Source organism: Martes martes, assembly GCF_963455335.1.
Source record: "Martes martes genome assembly, chromosome: 15".
Taxonomy (NCBI): domain Eukaryota; kingdom Metazoa; phylum Chordata; class Mammalia; order Carnivora; family Mustelidae; genus Martes; species Martes martes.
The window spans coordinates 45,721,176-45,740,602 of NC_137903.1; the positions used below are offsets into that span (position 1 = coordinate 45,721,176).

Here is a 19,427-nt window from a genome sequence, read left to right on the forward strand (position 1 = left end):
GTAAATACTTATTGAATGAAGAAAGAAAGAACATTCCAGCACTGTTGTCTTATGGTATTGCTACATTAACTCCTTCTTCAGTAAATAGTTTACTATTAGGTATTTATCTCCATGGAATCATTTACTCAATTTTTTATATTATTGAATTCAATCTTTATAATACAGACTTCTTTAGAAAGTGCCTTAATATACCTCTATTTTAACACTACATTATGGTGTTACAGTGTGTAGAAAACTTGCAAGATTATCAATTCCCTGAGGAACTGTGTATATCCATATTAACTGCTATAACTATATAAAAATGAAAAAGTTTGCCTTTGTTCCACCCATCATTCATTTTCCTTTCTGATTCATTTTCTTACCTTCAGTTTTGTTTTGTTTTTTCCTTTATGTCATAAATTCCGTCTACTCTGTGCTGCTTGATGGGCTAAAATCCTGATCCTCAATCCCTGTCCACTATGTGTCTCTATCAGCAAAAAGATTTTTGTCTTTTGTATATAACTTATGTGTATAACACACATACAAACAGTGGACCAGGCTAAAATAAAAAACACTTTAAGATAATTTTTAGTAAAATGTGAAAGAACAGCCTTCATAATTTTTTATAATCACAAGTTAATACTTAGTGATAAAGTCATTTGAAGGTTAGCTTCAGCACTTGCTTTTAAAGACTGTCACTCTGAAATGATAGCTCACAAAGAAACATGAATCAAAATTGAAGAAGTGCATAATTGACTGTCTTTATTAAATAATAAGACTCAGCCTTTAATTCCATGAGTGTTATGCAGAGGTTTCTATAAAATTGTGACTAGTTAAATTTTCCCTCTATTGTAATGTCAGTCAGTTGTTCTTGCTGACATTAGACGTTGGGGCACTTACACATTTTAACAAAAGATTCTCAGCCAGCTGAAACACTTTAACTGTAAGATTTTAGAACAATTAGAAACTTATTTCCAGATTTTCAAGTATATAAATTAGAAAGTTTTAAAAAATGAGCTATGTGTCATTTTCAGCAGCAAAATCATACCAAGATAGAAATTCTTCTATCCATTTTCAAAATGACCCGTCCATAACATAAATTTCTCTTACTCATTATTAAACATCACTTATATTTTGAAGGGACAAATTAAATATTATTTAAAAAATCAGCTAGAAGGTGGCTAAGTAAGCTACTTGTCATCCCTGACAAGATGAGTGAATTTGGAGCAAGTCTTTTCATAAAAGAAAAAGCACTTAATTCATTAAAAATTCTCTTACGATTTTGTATCCAGATCACAGTAAACCTCTGGTTTATTATAAAACTTACCATATGTATTCTCTATCTAATTACAAAGAATGCTTTCATATCTTTGTGAAAGTGAAAGATATACTTTTGTGTTTAATTTGATTCTAATTTTAAATTCACCTATGAACTGTTGCATGCCCTAGATTCTACCATTTAGTCTCTCCAATATAACTCTGAAATGAAGATAACATGTTTCTTTTTGTCTATTAGGAAGAGTTCAATGATTGATTAATATTTTGTATAAGCACAAATGAGTTGTTTCTATGACAGTATAATCCAGGCCATTGGTATAAGAAATAACAGTTAGGAATTTATTTACTTTGAGAAGCAGGAGGGGCATAGCTTGTGAATGTGGGGGGGAATATCTTTTAACTTGTAAAATGGATAACAATCTTTTTTAAATCATTCCTCAGGAAGAGTTGCCCTTTTCCTGATGTGTTAATTATGGTGTAAAAATACATTCATCAGCATTGCTTTAGGTCATTAATAATGTTTCCTTCTGAGGTGGGGGGCTTGTGTTTTACTACCAGATGGGCTACCAAGTTTGATTATTATTTATCGATTTAACAAACATCTATTAAGCACTTAATTCTTTGCCAAGTACTGTGTGTGGTTTTGAGGGATAAAATGATGGGCCATGTCTTAAAGAGATGCACTGGCTAATTGAGGTCACAGATGTGAAAACCGTTATAATAGGGATGTACAAAGTACCATAGAAATGTGGGGAAAGGAGCAAATTAAAGCCAAGGGAAGTTAAAAAAGACTTCTCAGAGTAAGTCATATTTAAGCCTAGAGAAGAGTACTGAGGAACTCATCAACAGAGAAAGGGGAGGGAGCACGTGAAGAGGATGATGTGCTTGATGTTTGCATTTAATGAAGTTTTCTGCATTTGTTTTCTGGGTCCCGGTTCCTGCAAATAGCATAATGCAGAGGTTCCCAAACTTGACCGGTTACTGCCCTTTGGGTCTCAGTATTTTCATACTCCTCAACCAAAAGAAACACTCCAGAGTTCAGTTTATTAAGTAGCTATGTTCAAACAACTTACTAAATATTTCTTTCCTAATAACTTAGTAACTGTTTGAAAAAGTAATACATGTTAAAACAGTTAAACAAGGAGGCCATTAGACTGGGGTAGCTCTTGGGCCACTGGTAGCTTCTATAAACAAACCAAGGCCAGAGGAGCTCATGCACTTGAACCTGAAAAAACAAAACTCAAGAACTAATTATAAACAGTCAACTAGATTCTCTTGATTATGAAAAAATGAAACACAAGGACAACTATCACAATAGCCAAATACCTGGCTTTTCCCAAATAGGGCAAACATTTGGGTTATAATCAATTAAACAATTTCTTTGCTGTACTTTAGCATCTTCTCTATTAAAATGTTTTTCCTGGCCTCTACCTGCAGAATGTCCCTAACCACTTTTTGGTTTTGACGCTGCCTGATTCTAATTGCTTATTCAAATAAGCTTTGTAAAATTTAGTGTTTTATTTAACTTCTTAGATATACATACATTGAAAAAAAGAGAATCTTTTATTTTCCTCTCATCAAAATTATTTATCAATGGAACATATGTACTTGAACACTGTACAACTTTAACCTTGGAAATGGGTTGGACAGCACTACCCTCATTGCCTGTTGTACCTTGATTTTCCCAAAGTACTTTTTTTTAACCACAAAACCATCAATAAAACCAGCTTTGCAAAGGTAAGAAGCCATCAGAAGTGGTACAGTGCATCTAATGTTGGAACTGTGATCTATGTCAAGTTCGTGCTGTGCTGATAGATGTCACATAACACTATCACTTCCCTCAAGAATTTAAAGTCCCATGGCATACTTGAGATTTGGCTGCAGAGCCCTTCAATGCCTTGGTACACGATTGGGGAACTTCGGATTTAATAGGTTAATACACTTGACCAAGCTAAAGAGGAGGAGGAGGGTAGTTTAATGGAGTTAGTATAGTAAACAACAGAAACTAAGTTTACCCTAGCTGAGTAGTGATGATTTGATGTCATTAAGAATGAGAGTGTTGTTAAAAGTTGGACACAGGTGTGATTTCTGTTTTTAAATTTGGTATGGTTTTCCTGTTTGATTTATTTAAAATGAGTCATTTATATTATAATCATTTTTTAACAGATGGATGAATTGCATATATCTATGATCCAGTGGATGGTAAGCTTGCTGATTTTAATGGTGCCTGACTTCACTGACCAAAACACTCTCCCAAATTTGAAGGAGGAAAGTGCTGAGAAACATGATCTGGGAGTTGCAAAGTTAGAGCTGGATGCAATTGCACTGGCCAGAAAGTTGGCGCAATATTCCAGCTATTTGAACAGGTAAAACTCTCTGTTGTTTTATTATTGTCCTTTTGAAAATTAAATGTGACATAAAGTAGAGGAGATAAGGGTAGGGAGGTAGCAGCAATAAGGGACTGTTTGCTAGTTTTTAAACTAGTTTCAACACTCCTCAGTTGAAATAGGTGATCTTAGTGTTTTCCCAACGGTTTTCGAATTCCTTTGAACAGTGTTACTGTAGGTAGGGTGGGAAGTATATGCTTATATTGGAGTGAGAATTAGTAAAAAGAAAACCAGATTAAACCAAAAAGGTCAATTTGTTTGTATTAGGCTATATCTTGCATGTTTGCATACATGGGGGAGGATTTATGAAGAAGCTTGTACTTCCTGTGTCATTCCATACAAAACTGATTGTACACTTATATTTTACTAAATATGCTTGGTTTCACTGAACACCAATTGAAACATCTCTTTTTTAAAAAAATTATTTATTTATTTAAGAAAGAGAGAGAGAGTGGGTGGAGGGAAAGGGAGAGGGAGAAACAAGCTGAGCGGGGAGCCCAATGTGGGGCTCCAGCCCAGGACCTCGAGATCACGACCTGAGCTGAAGGCAGACACTTAACTAACAGAGCTATCCAGGTGCCTCCAAAACATCTCTCCAAAAGTTTCAACTGAAAATCCCTTATATCTGAAAAACTAGAAGATTCCTACCAAATACAGATGAGGTCTGAAAAATTGTAATTTATTAATTAGGAAGCATGTGTCACTAAGATTGCTTCAAATTCAGGAAGTAGCTTTTATGGTCTAGCCAAATTTCCCCTTCATTTCCATTCAATGTTACCAGTGGTCAAGAGTGAGAAAAGTGGGTGGAGGACAGGATGAGGGTGAGAAACTGAGAGATTATTCTCAACAGATTAATTATTATGGTAAACTTCCACTGTATAGGGATTTGAAACACTTAGAAGAGGAACCAACAATAAATCGATCATGCTGTGTGTGTCCTTTTTGTCCCCCCAGTTGTTGCAAAGGCATGGTAACAGCTATGGCTCTGAATAAGGCAGGTCACTTAGAAAAAAATCCTGCTGAGGAACTTCACCAGCTGAATGAGATGAAGGTAATAGCACTATCTTCCCTTTACTTTTGTTTGTTTTCAGCAGATTTCTTAGGTTGACTTGATTTACTAAAAATGACACGTATTTAAAGTATACAGTCTGATAATTTCTGAATTATGGATATACCCACAAAATGGTTATGACAATAAAAAGAAAATACCTAACACACTCAAAGTTTCCTTATGCCCCGTTATCATTTCTCCTTCCAGCCTCATCCCCTCCCCGGGCAATGTCTGATCCACTTTCTAATACCAAAGATTATTTTTCATTTTCTAGAATTTATATGAATAGAATTATACAGAATGTACACTTTTTTGGTCTGACTTCTTTGACAAGTCATAATTTATTTTGAGATTCATACACATTGTTGCTTTTATTAAAAGTTCATGCATTTTAGTGCTAATGAGTAGTGTTTCCTTGTATGGATGTACACTCTCCATTCTATCCATTCTCTGTTGATGGGCATTTGAATTGTTGCTGTTTTGATTATAGCAAACAAAATTCCAATGCATATTCACATACAGATGCATTGCTTTCATTTCTCTTGAGCAAATATCTAGGAATGGAATGTCTAAGTCACAATGGTATATGTGTATGTTTACCTTTTAAGAAACCGTCAAACTGTCTTCCAAGGTAGTTGAAACATTGTACACTCCCCCCAGTGGTGTAGGAACACTGCAGTTGCTTCACTTCCTCATCAACACTTGATATGGTCTGTCATCGCGATGGATACTATTCTGGACATTCTGTTGTGTTCTGTTAATGAGACTGTCTTGAGACTGTTAATAAGACTGCAGTTTTACACTTTAGAAATCCAGTAGTGTATCCTCCAAATTTGTTCTTTTTTTTTTCTTTTCTCAAAGATTTTATTTATTTGAGAGAGTGTGCGAGAGAGAGAGAGAACAGGAGCTGGCGGGGGGGAGGGGGAGGGTGTTGAAGAGCAGAGGGATAGGAAGAAGCAGGCTCCCTGCTGAGTAGGGAGCCCTATGTGGGGCTTGGTCCCAGGATTTGAGGATCATGACCTGAGCCAAAGGCAGATGCTTTACTGCCTGAGCCCCTCAGGTATCCTTGTTCTTTTTCAGGACCGAGCAGGCCATTCTAGGTCCTTTGTTTTCCATATATGAAATTTTTAAAATTAGCTTAGCAATTTCTCCAAAAAACCCTGTTGGGATTTTGATTGTGATTACATTTTATTCATTGATCAATTTGTGAAGAATTAACATACTGACAATATTGAGTCTTTGAATCTCTGAAGACGGTATATCTCTTCATTGACTGAAGTCCTTTATTTCTTTGAACAAATTTTTATTGCGTATAGGTTTCCCACAATAGTTTGTAGAGTATAGGTATTACACATCTTTTTTTTTTTTAAGATTTTATTTATTTATAAGAGAGCACACGTGAGGGAGAGCACATGAGAGAGAGAGCGAGAGCACAAGCAGTGGGAAAGAGTAGAGGGAGAAGTAGGCACTCCACCCAGCAGGGAGCCCTACATGGGCCTTGATCCCAGGATTCCAGGACCATTACCTGAGCGGAAGGCAGACACTTAACCAGCTGAGACACTCTGGTGCTGCTACACATCTTTTGTCAGACTTATCCCTACATAATTCATATTTTGATACTATTATAAGTGTTTCATTTGGTTTTTTTTTTTAGTAAGTGATTCATTTGTAATTCAATTTCTGATTATTCATTGCTAATATATAGAATTACAATTGATTTTTAAAATATATTGATTTCAGGGGTGCCTAGGTGGCTCAGTCGTTAAGTGTCTACCTTTGGCTCAGGTCGTGATCCCAGGGTCCTAGGATCGAGCCCTGCATTGGGCTCCCTGCTCAGCGGGGAGCCTGCTGTTCCCTCTCCCACTCCCCCTGCTTGTGTTCCCTTTCTTGGTGTCTCTCTCTCTCTCTGTCAAATAAATAAATCAAAATCTTTTAAAAAATAAAAAAAATGTACACTGACCCTGCTGAACTTATTTTTTTTAAGCAGTTTTTTTTTTCCCATTTAGGATCTTTAGACTTTTCTCTATATACAGTCATGGCATCTGAAGATAGGAGCAGTCTTCTCTCTTCCTTCCCAATCTGTGTGCCTTTTATTTATTTTCCTTGACTTTTGTACTACCTAGACTCTCCAGTACCAGGTTGAATAAAAATGGTGAAAGCTCCTATCTTTGCCTTGTCTGTCTTAGGTGAAAAGTATTTTTTCTGTCATCTTTAAATAGAACTGTGGCTGTAGGTGTTTCACAGATGCCCTTTATCAGCTTAAGAAAGTTTCTTTTTAGTCCATGTTTGCTGGAAAAACTTCTTAAAGATATTTATTTATTTATTAATTTGAGAGAACGAGAGGAAGAGAGAGCCAGCATGTGAACAAGGGCTGGGAAGAGCATAGGGAGTGAGAGAGGGAGGGGAAAGAATCCCAGGCCAGCTCTGTGTTGAGCACAGAGCTTGATGTGGGGCTGGAGCTCATGATCCTGAGAGCATGACCTGAGCCAAAACCAAGAGTCTAACGCTTAACCGACTAAGCCACCCAGGCACCCCTGAAAAAGCTTTTTAAAGTCAAAGATAAATTTTTTAATTTTTCAAATCCTTTTTTGCATTGAATGAGATGGTCATATGAGTTGTGTTTTTTACTTTTCTAATATGGTGAATTCCAGTTGTCCCCCCTTATCACAGTTCCACTTAACACCTTTTCAGTTATGCACTGCCAACACAGTCCAGCACAGTAGATGATCTTTGTTCTGATGTAGCATCACAAGTTCAATAACAGCCTCCTGCTAGGTCACACTGCCTATGTCATTCACCTCACTTCACCTCATCATATCATATCATTACAAGAAGGGTGAGTACAGTACAGTAAGACATTTAGAGAGTGAGAGAGCACATTAACATACTTTTATTACAGTATATTATAATTATTCTATTTTATAGTTTGTTATTAATCTCTTACTGTGTCCTTTATCATACATATGTACATATAGGAAAAAGCATAGTTTATATAGGGTTTGGTACTATCTGTGGTTTCGGGCATCCACTGGGGGTCTTGGAACATATTCCCCATGGAGAAGGGGGCAACTGCTGTACCTTGATTGATTTTTGAATTGAACATTAAGCCAACCTTGCATCCCTAGGATAAATCCCATTTGATCATGATGTATGATCTTTTTTATATGTTGCAAAATTCAGTTTGTAGTTTTGTTTAGGATTTTTGCATTGATGTTCATGAGGGATATTGATTATGTGGTTCTGTTTTCTAATGCCTTTGTTTGGTTTTAATATCAGGGTAATGCTGGCCTCTTAGAATGAGTCTTCTATTTTCTGGAACAATTTGTGTAGAACTATCTATTGTTGCTTCCTTAAATGTTTGGTAGAATTCATCAGTGAAGCCATCTAGGTTCTGTGGGAAGGTTGTAAATTACAAAACTGAGCTATTCAGATAAAAGGCTATCTAATTTCCTCAATAGATTCAAGGAAATGTCTTTATTAGATATAAGGCTATGATCTTTTTCTTCTTGAGTACGCTCAGTGGCTTTGGTTTTATAAGGAATTTGTGATTTCATCTCAATTGTTTAGTTCATTTACACAGTTGTTCATATTATTGTCCCATTATCCTTTTAATAATGATAGGATGTGCATACATTCCTTCCTATTATTGAAAATTTGTGTCTTCTCTCTCTTTGTCCTCATCATTCTACAAAAAGAGTTACCATTTTTCTTACTCTCAAAAACCAGTTTTTGGTCTCATCGATTTTCTCTATTTTTCTGTTTTCTACTTCCTTAATTTCCAGTCTGGACTTTATTATTTTCTTTTTTTCTACTTCTTTAGATTTAATTTTCTCTTTCTTTTCTAGTTTCATAAGGTACAGCTGAGATCAGGCTTTCAGACCTGTTCATAGACAGTGGAGTGGATAACTATATTGTGGTATATAAGGACTGGCATATAAGGTACAGGTGGTTCCTCTTTTCTGGCCTGTGTGATGTTTAGATGACTGCTCTTATTAAATTCTACATACGTATTTTATGTCTTATATATAGGATAGGTCTCACTGTTGTGTTTTTTTTGAAGATTTTATTTATTTATTTGACACAGAGAGAGATTACAAGTAGGTAGAGAGGCAGGCAGAGAGAGAGAGGGAGAAGCAGGCTCCGCTGAGCAGAGAGCCTGACACGGGGCTCGATCCCAGGACCCTGAAATCATGACCTGAGCTGAAGGCAGAGGCTTAACCCACTGAGCTACCCAGGTGCCCCGGTTTCACTGTTTTTAAAAACTAGGCTGTAAAATATTTTATGTGTGCCATCTTGCTAATTTAAAAATCTCTAGGAGATGGAGACTTTTCTAGGAAAATATAAATTAAGTAAAATTAACTTTAGACGGGTAAAATTGGCCGATTTTCAGAGAGGAAATGAAGGCATTGATTAAAAACAGAAAACAAAAAAATAGTAAAAATTTTGCCTGCACTCCACAGACAAGTGTTTTCAGACTTTCAAGGATCAGGTAATCCCTATCCTATATAAACAATTTAAGGGCATAGATAATGACCAAAAATTTTCCCATTTTATTTCATATAGCAGTCAAGGTTTAAAAAAAGTTCTAATAAATATAGGGGAAACAAACCTCATAAATATAGTTATTAAATCCAAATTTTAAAATACCAAATTTTCATTCAGTAGAAAACTAAAATAATAAAACACTGAATAATTAAGGTACATGTCAGGGGAGTAAGAATATTGTATTACTTGAATGTGGTTACAGATAGATTTCACTTTTCATCTAGGAATTAAATGTCTCAGTTTTACTTTTGGTTTTGGGAAGGCCTCTGTTTTTCACAACAGACTAATGTGCCTCTGAACTGAACAGTCTTTTGGAGATTACAGCCCTCACTGCATTTAGAAATGTGCTCACATCCGTTCAGGCCTGCTGCAACTAGTTTTGCTCTACCCACCCTGAGATGTGGAGGTGCTCCTGGTTTGGGGAACTGGATCCACCATAGATGGGGTCAGACTCACTGGCCTATTCTACAGAGTGCCTTAGTTCTCATTTGCTTAAACAGGGGTAGAGCCCTGGGAGGTGAGACCATGTTTCCGGTTCAGGACAATTTCAGAATGAGGATTTCAGGGTGCTCTGAGGCTTATCTCCCCATTAAAGTTAAGGCTATAGCAATGTGGGGGGGGTTGCTGTGAAGCGCCCTTCCTGAGGGTACCTTGGGAGACCTATATAAAACCACCCATATTAGGAAATTTTGTGAAATCTTCATGCAATGAGCCATTTATTGCCTGCTCCACCCCAGGCCATGACTGGAGGTCCATGACCTGACCACCTCTTTGAGAACCTACACTTTCCACCAGGCTACTTACATCTTCCATTAAGCTCTTCCCCACTCACTGAACCTGCTTTGGCAATTTCAGATTAATAAACCAGGGAGGTATTAATCAGGGGAGGCTGAGAATCTGCTCTCCTACCAGAAGTAAGACTAACTGATCTCATACTTAGGTTTTTTCCTACCAAAGACATATGCCTCCCTCTCTAAGCCTGAGAATGAAGGCTTTCAAGGGTACATAAAACTAGTTCATAGCTTAGGGTGCCTGGGGAGCTCCGTCAGCTGAGTATCCGACTCTTGATTTTGGCTCAGGTCATGATCTAAGGGTCGTGAGATGGAGCCCTGCATCAGGCTCCTTACTTAGCACAGAATCTGCTTGAGATTCTCTCTCTCTGCCCTTCCCCCTGCTCCCGCTCTCTCTCTCTCTCTCTCTCTCTCGATAAATGGATAGACAGATAGAAAGATAAATAAAATATTCAAGACAAAAAACTAGTTTAGGGCTTAGCAGACCCCATTGCCCTGGAAGTGCCTCAGTACCCTAGAAAAAATGGAATGCTTAGTTTCCCTCATCTCCTGGGCACCCTGTCTGGTACATGAGTTTTTATTGCATTGGGCTTGGGGACTCCTGTGGCCTCATCCAGATCCCGCATCATGAAGAGTGGAAGACGGTCCTCCAGAAAAGCCTTGTCTAACGCGGGTACACTGTGATGCCGTGTGACTTGTGCCATTCTCCAGCCGCATTCCAGTACTGAAAGAATAACATCTTGCCAACCTACTGCAGTGATGATATAGTTTCCCACAATATAATGTTTCTTGGGCTCCTTTCCAGTAAATGAGAGTTGCCTAATACTGGACAGATTCTGGAGTGGGAATCCTCTTAAGTAAGCATCTTTTGGAGGAAGCGTGGGCATGAAGGCGGCTGGGGATGCCGAGCCTGGGGCTGGTGCTGCTGCCTAGGGAGCCCTGTGGGCTCCATGGGGGCACGGCCCGGTGCTGCACAGATGGCCGTGCTTCTACTGCCCGCGCTCGCCCTCGCGATCCTCCTCTTTGTGTCCGCCGCTCTCAGGTGCCAGGAGCAGGCCCAGGCCACCTACTGGAGGGCCACCCCGAAGACCATCCAGAACGGCGTCCACAAGATAGACATGTACCTGAACGCCGCCTTGGACCTTCTGAGAGGTGAGGATGGGCTCTGCCAGTACAAGTGCAACGAGGGATCTAAGCCTTTCCCGGGTTACGGTTAGAACCCCTCCCCGCCGAATGGATGTGGCTCTCCACTGTTTGGTGTTCACCTTAATATTGGCATCCCTTCCCTGACAAAGTGCTGTAACCAACACGGCAGGTGCTATGAGACCGGCAGCAAAAGCAAGAACGACTGCGATGAGGAATTCCAGTCTTGCCTCTCTAAGATCCGCCGGGGATGTGCAGAAGACACCAGGACTGACTTAGCACGTTCAGGCCTGTGAAACCACAGCAGAGCTCTTGTTCGACAGTGTTATGCATTTAGGCTGTAAACCTTATCTGGACAGCCAGTGAGCCGCACGTAGGTGTCACTGCGAAGAAAAAAGTGATCTTTAAAGAAGATGCTGACAGTTGGTGACAGCAGATAAGGACAGAAGAATATAGCCTTTGACAAAAACTACTGTTTTTACAGCATAAAGCTGCCTTATTTTTGTGAAAGGAATATTTTAAGACTTGATTTTGGCACTAAAACTACAAACTAGAGGAAAAAAAGTGGGGGAGGTGATCTTCCTGGATGTTGCTGCCTGATTGTACGGAATTGCCTTGACCAGTCTCAGAAAAGGTGCATGTTAAGGGGAGAATTTTTTTTTTTTTTAAAGAACTTTTTTTTTTTTTAAGATTTATTTTTACTTATTTGACAGACAGAGATCACAAGTAGGCAGAGAGGCAGGCAGAGAGAGAGGGGAAGCAGGCTCCCTGCTGAGCAGAGAGCCCGATGCAGGGCTCGATCCCGGGACCCTGGGATCATGACCTGAGCCGAAAGCAGAGGCTTTAACCCACTGAGCCACCCAGGTGCCCTAAGGGGAGAATATTTTAAAAGAAGGAGTCTGTAACTCAGTTTTCACAACTGTACTTACCAAAACACTGAGGTCAAAATATAAAATTGGTTACAAGGTATGTTGAACATAATCTTATTTGGAAATACGGGAAAATCTTCACTTCGAAATAAACGTTTATTATAAAATTTTAAATATACATTTGTTCCTGGAAAAAAAAATAAGTATCTTTTGGGTTTTGATCACTTTTATTGGTGGTTGTCAATCAATTCTTCCATCATAGCTGCCCAGATAAATTACTTCTTTAAGAAGTCTTGGGGATTGTTTAGTTTCCCAAGACCATTGAGATTGTCCAGGGATTAATGATTCTATTTGCTTACCATCTGATGTTGGCATATCTCGATCCAGTCTGATTCCTAATAACTCCATTACCACCTTAGTCTCTTTATAGTCTCTTTATTAGTACCTTATAAAAGACTATCTTTTCTAACCTTTTTTTTCTCCTGCGTTTGATCCACAGCAATAGGCTTAACATTTAGGACCATCCCTTGCTTTCTAAATCCTTCTTTAGCCCAGACATGAATTTTAGTGCTTTTACTTTACACCAGAAGCATTTATTGACACAGCTCTGAATTAGACTTTATCAGAATTAAATAAGAATATTGATGGAAAGAGATCTGTATGTTTTGATTAATAACCAAACTATCTGGTCTAGAGCTGGTCAAAGGTGATGTTGAAGGTTTTGAAGGAAAACTTGCTTAACTCCACAGATTACAGTAATACTTTCATCAAAAGATTCCTACTGATTTTTTTTTTACCCCCATCAGAAGTCCAATGGTAGTGTTTTCAATATCTCAGAAGTTTACAAGAAAATGACTAGGATCTGGTTCACAGTATGCAAATTCAACTAGAGAATAGTTTATTTCTCATGAATGAATGAATGAACTCTGATGAAATAAGATGTCAAAACTAGTGTTATTATTTTCAAAATTAACTAATTCTTTGTTCTAGATACAATAAAGTTAAATAATACATGCTTCAATTTTGTAGCTGGAAAGATCCTTAGGGGCAGTGTTGTGCTGGAGATTCACAATGGCAAGCAAGAACTGACTGTGCACACGTATTCCCAGCTCCGCATTTACTGATAACATACTGAATCATTGAAATTGAACCATTGAAATTGCCTTGGTGGGATGTATATGGCATGGAAATCAGCAAATGCTACAAATTAGGACTCCTTGCCCCACAAGATGGCTTTCACCAGTTCCCCACTGCATAAGGGTCACCTAGAGTAAACCAACAACCTTATTTTTTTTTTAAGATTTTATGTATTGGGGCGCCTGGGTGGCTCAGTGGGTTAAAGCCTCTGCCTTCGGCTCAGGTCATGATCTCAGGGTCGTGGGATCAAGCCCCGCATCAGGCTAACTGCTCAGCAGGGAGCCTGCTTCCTCCTCTCTCTCTGCCTGCCTCTCTGCCTAGTTGTGATTTCTCTCTATCAAATAAATAAAATATTAAAAAAAAGAATTTTAAGATTTTATGTATTTATTTGACAGAGAGAGCACAAGCAGGGGGTGCAGCAGGCAGAGGGAGAGAGAGAAGCAGGCATCCTGCCGAGTGTGGAGCCTGATGGGCAGTTTGATCCCAGGACCATGGGATCATGACCTGAGCTGAAGGCGGACACTTAACCAACTGAGCCACCCAGGCGCCCCCAATCTCATTTGTTTTTAATAGATAGAACACTTTTAAGGATTTACTCAAGAAGCCAAACAATTAGATGAATTTAGGACTAGAACCCAATAGTTTCACATCCCTTGTTTGATCCTCTTTCTGATATGCAATAAGACATCATCCTAACCCTTGAATCCAGAATTGAAATTTATCAGTGTCATTAACGAAGCTGTGCTAAACGTACTGTACCCCCATAGGCTTCAGTTTCCTTATCTAGAATATAAGGTTATAGATTTGATTTTTAAAATTTTTTGACTCTGACATTTCATTATAGTCCCACAATTAGAATTGGGTCTAATAATGAGAAAAATAGAAGACATATTGCAGTTCTTCCTGATTGATTTCAGGAACCTAAAGTGGGTCATTATTTCACCACACAGTACAGTTTTTTGATGGTTAAAGTGACCATATCTCATCCCCAGAGAAGATAATGTTTCCTGGTTTACTCTGCTGTTATTCAATAATAAGGAATAACATCTCTTTTAAATATTGAGGCCAGATCTTAGCTGTTAAGAGATCTTGGTTAAGTGAATGTAGTATTATTATACACTTTAGGTGAATGAGACCTGTTACAGACCTCTCCTGTATCACAGCAGATAAGGGGTGAACACATTTTCCAAAACAGTGCTGCTGCTGCTGCTGCTGCTGCTTTTTTAAAAAATAGACTCAAAAAAAAAAAAAAAAAAAGTCTCCACACGGAGCCCAGTGTGGGGCTTGAACTCATGATCCTGAGATCAAGACCTGAGCTGAGATCATGAGTCAGACACTTTACTGACTAAGGCACCCAGGCACTGCCCCCCAAACAGTGCTTCCGATCTGTATTTATTCATTTTATTGAGGGCTGGGGAGAGTTTCGTAGTAGTTAAAGGCCCATACCACCTGGATTAGAGCCCCAATGCTATCCTTAACTATATATATGACCTTGGGCAAGATGTCCAACTGCTCTCTTCTTCAGTTTCTTCATCTAAAAAATGAGAACAATAGTAGTACATAGTTCCATTCTCATCACAAGAAAAAAGTTTGTAACTTTATATTAACTAGACTTTTTGTAGTGATCATGTTGCCATATATACAAGTATTGAATCATTATGTTGTTCACCTGATATTAATGTTATTTCTTTTTTGTGTGTGTTTGTTTTGGGGTTAATCCATTTTTTAAAATTTAAAATTAAAAAAAAATTTTAAATTCAATTTCAGTTAACATACAAAGTTATGGGGCGCCTGGGTGGCTCAGTGGGTCAAAGTCTCTGCCTCTGGCTCAGGTCATGATCCCAGAGTCCTGGGATCGAGCCCTGCATTGGGCTCTCTGCTCCTCAGGGAGCCTGCTTCCTCCTCTCTGCCTGCCTCTCTGCCTACTTGTGATCTCTGTCTGTCAAATAAATAAATAAAATCTTAAAAAAAAATACAATGTTATATTAGTTTCGGGTATACAATATAATGATTCAACAATTCTATATAACACCCTGTGCTCATCACAACAAGTGCCCTCCTTAATCCCCATCACCTATTTCACCCATTCCCCCCACCTACCTCCCCTCTGGTAACCACAAGTTTGTTCTCAATATAATGTTATTTCAGTTATACCTCATAAAAATCATAGCCCATATTTCATACTGAAGATCAAATGAGTTAATATTACACATGCTTACAGCAGAATCTGGCATATAATTAATGCCATGTAAATGTGGGCTATTTTTATTGTTACTGTTACTTAATCCCAGTTGGCCCGGTCGGTTGCGAACCATTTTTTGGGACAGACCGTTTGCGCATTGTAAATCCAGCGATCTTTCTTCATCTTGTTTTATGGCACTTCACTGCTCCTTGTCCCAGTACGACCCAGATCTCAAACACTGGATAAGAGAAGATTGCCCGAATCTTCAAACTGAAGTGATAACAAGTTAATTGAATGGAGTTTTATTTAGAAGAGTTGTACTTGGCAGCTCCTCAATAGAAGCGAGTTGGTATAGTCTGACTATTTTTCCACTTAATAATTATCTTTTCTCTTTTCTCAGAGAGAATGTTATGGGTGGATCACCACATGTTCTCACCTCCTTTCTGGGATCAAAGGCAAAAAAGTAACGTTACTGACAAGGGAAGAAAAAGAACATCTATTTGGAGAAGAGGTACTCGCCGTGTGTTGGCGCTGATCATTATTCAGGTTCTTCCTATACTTGTTGCCCCCCTGTGTTGCAGTAGATAAGGATTCAGTGACTTCTTCCAATCAGTGTTCTAAGTCCTCATTTATTCACTCTGCCAGAAGAGAATTTTGCCCCTGACCAAAAGCATTGGCAGTTCTCCCTTCTAAGGGAGAGAATCATCCACCTAAGCTTCTCTCCTCGATTTCTTAGAGCATGATTTTGTTTCATCCTTCATGAAGGGAAGGATGGCCTTCAGACTGGTCGGCTGCGCACACTTCCTCCTCCCCTCCAGGCTCCGTCTTCCCATTTAAGGTTATTTCTTCCTTTGAGCACCTAATCCCAGCCCACTGTCCTCTCTCTTTTGTATCTTTAACATCTTCCTCTCTAGTAGTTCCATTGTGTATGTGTGTGTATATATATATATACGTATATATGATTATATATATATATATATAATTAATCCCCATCACCTATTTCACCCATTCCCTACTCTTTAAAAAAATAAATAAGATATACATCTTTTACAAATGCTTACTTTTCCATTTGCTCCCCAGGTCTTGGTCAGAATTATTTTGAATTAATCACTGAATGATTTCATCAACATTATAAATCTTAAATTATATGGGGTGCCTGGGTCGCATAGTTGGTTAAGTGTCCGACTCTTGATTTCAGCTCAAGTCATGATCTCAGGGTTCTGAGATGGACATGTGAGGGTTGTTGGGCTCCATGCTGGGCAAGGAGCCTGGTTAAGAGTCTCTCTTCCTGGGGCACCTGGGTGGCTCAGTTGGTTGGGCCACTGCCTTTGGCTCAGGTCATGATCCCAGAGTCCCGGGATGGAGTCTTGCATTGGGCTCCCAGCTCTGTGGGGAGTCTGCTTCTCCCTCTGATCTTCTCCCCTCTCATGCTCTCTCTCTCTCAAATAAATAAATAAAATCTTCAAAAAAAAATTCTCTCTCCCTCTCCCTTTGGCCCTCCCTGCTCCCATGAACTCTCTCTCTCAAACAAACAAACAAACAAACAAAAAAACTTAAATTATAGTATAGTTTTAGAAAATTAAGTTCCACAGACATGATCTTGGCTACACAACAGGTCTATGAAAAAATTAAATTCAAGAACTATACAGAATCATAGAGACTTAAGAACAGGAAGGATTTTTTTTTTAAAGATTTTATTTATTTATTTGACAGAGAGAGATCACAAGTAGGCAGAAAGGCAGGCAGAGAGAGAGAGAGAGAGGAGGAAGCAGGCTCCCCACTGAGCAGAGAGCCCAATGTGGGGCTCGATCCCAGGACCCTGAGATCATGACCTGAGCCGAAGGCAGAGGCTTAACCCACTGAGCCACCCAGGCGCCCAACAGGAAGGATTTTTAAGGGTGATTGAATTCAGCCCAACATGTGATGCATGAATCTTTACATAATACCCACCCTTGATCATTATGTCTATGTTTAATATCTGAAGTGACAGAGACCTACTTTTAGAATTAGCCCACTTGTTTTGGTGACCACTGACCATTAGAATGTTTTTCTTCCTCTTGAAATGGAATAAATATGTTTCTTTGTAACTTTTTCTACCCACTGGTCCTCATTTAGTCTTTTGGGTTGACATGAACAAGGCTGATTTGTTTTCCACATTATAGTATTTACAACATTCCATGTTATGGTGTTTTCCAACATTTGAAAATAGCTATATTCAACCTAATTCTATTTTTGAAATTTCTGTTATTTTCGATTAATCTATCTCTTCATGGGTCATCACCACAATATTTTAATTTTTGAGGCGCCATGATGCATTTTCATATATGATTGGGCCGGCCCTACTCACTGATCTTCTTTAGGGGTTCATCACTATGCTTGCTTATTTATTCTTCTGTGTAACTCTATAATCTATGTCTGAGAAAATATGAATTTTAAAGACTGGGGTAATACTAAATTTATATATTAACTTAGAGCAGAGATACTTATGCTGTCAAGTTGTCCTATCCAAAAATATAGGATGTCTATTTTTAACACCTTTCAATGATGTTTTTTATGATTTACTCATTTTATATATTTCTTATAAGGTTTATGCCTGAGTATTTCATTTTATGTTTTGCTATTTTATTTTTTAAAAGTTTTTATTTATTTAAGTAGTCTCTACACTCAACATGGGGCTCAAATTCACAACCCTGAGACCAAGCCAGACACCCCTATTTTTTGCTATTTTAAATGGGATCGTCACATTGTATCTTCTATCTGGTAACTGTGTATATGTTATTGATTTCTGTATTTTAATTTTATATTTGGGAACTTTACTAAATTACCTTATTGTTTTTAGTAGTTTTTGGTAGAACAGATTCTTTTGGGTTCTCCAGATATTTAATCATATCATTTACAAATAGAGATAATTTTAACCTCTTTCCATTATTATGCCTCTAGTTGTTTTTTCTTGTCTAATTGCAGTGAATAATTCTCCCAGTCTGGTGTTAAATAGTAGTGACAATAGCGAGCATCCTCAAGAGGGAAGGCCTTTAGTGATTGGAGTTGATTTTTTATTTAATTTCTTTATTGTTCTTCGGGTATCTCAGATCTTCCTTCTGCTTTAACCTTTAAATTTTTCTTTAGTGATGATTTACTGAGGCAAACTTAATTTTTGTTTGTCTGAAAATGTCTTTATTTCACCCTCAGTCTTAACATTTTTTGCAGGGTATATAATTCTAGGGTGATACCATTTCCTCCCAGCCCATTGAAGATGCTGTTTCTACTGTTTTCTGGATATTATTGTTACCACACTGACAGCGGAGAATTCAGCTGTCAGTTCCTTTGAAGTTAATTCCTCTCTTCTCTTTGGCTACTTTTGAGATCTTCATGTCTCGCATTTTGTAGTTTCACTCTGTTACATGCGGGTGTGGAATCCTTTTCTTTTTGCTGGGGCTTCTCTTGGTTTCCTAAATCTTTGACTTGTTATCTTTCATTAGATATAGAAAATTCTATTATCTCTTCAAATATTGTCTCTACTATATTTGCTCTCTTCTTTCTGGAACTCTGAATGGATGTGTATTGGAATCTATCCCCATGTCTTTTTAACCTTATTTCATATTTTTCTTTGCTTCTGCATTGAATCCTGAATAATTTCTTCTGGCTTACCTTCCCATTCACTAATCTTCTATTAAACCTTTCTGTTCAGTTTTTAAATTAAATTGTTAAAGTTCTACTTGGTTCTTTTTCAAGTCTGATCATTCTTGTAATCTTTCTTCATATTTTTAATCTCTTATTTCTTTAAACAGATTGAATATAACTTCATAGTCTATTTGATAATTCTATATCTGTATAAGAATGTTAATTATAAAACTGTATAGCTATATGCAAAGGAATGAAACTGGACCACTATCTTGCACCACACAAATGTAGGTTCGAAATGGATTAAGGACCTAAATGTGAGACCCGAAACCATAGAACTCCCAGCAGAGAGTATGCGCAATAATTTCTCCAACATCCTCTGTAGCAACATTTTCATAGATGCAGCTTCTAAGGCAAAATAACTTTGGGACTACATCAAAATAA

The 19,427-nt window shown here is 38.0% G+C and overlaps 1 protein-coding gene and 1 pseudogene across 2 annotated transcripts in view; both read left to right on the forward strand.

The window, feature by feature from the left end:
• The window catches only part of AXDND1 (axonemal dynein light chain domain containing 1), a 95,887-nt gene that overhangs the window by 58,736 nt on the left and 17,724 nt on the right, over positions 1–19,427 (forward strand). Inside the window, exons 19-21 of the mRNA XM_080823876.1 lie at positions 3,424–3,623; positions 4,599–4,695; positions 15,763–15,873. Coding sequence (XP_080680002.1) covers positions 3,424–3,623; positions 4,599–4,695; positions 15,763–15,873 — 408 coding nt within the window. The remainder of the gene's footprint in view (positions 1–3,423; positions 3,624–4,598; positions 4,696–15,762; positions 15,874–19,427) is intronic.
• Positions 11,009–11,582, forward strand: LOC308355548 (group XIIA secretory phospholipase A2-like; annotated as a pseudogene). The gene has a single exon. The product of its transcript is annotated as a group XIIA secretory phospholipase A2-like (transcript).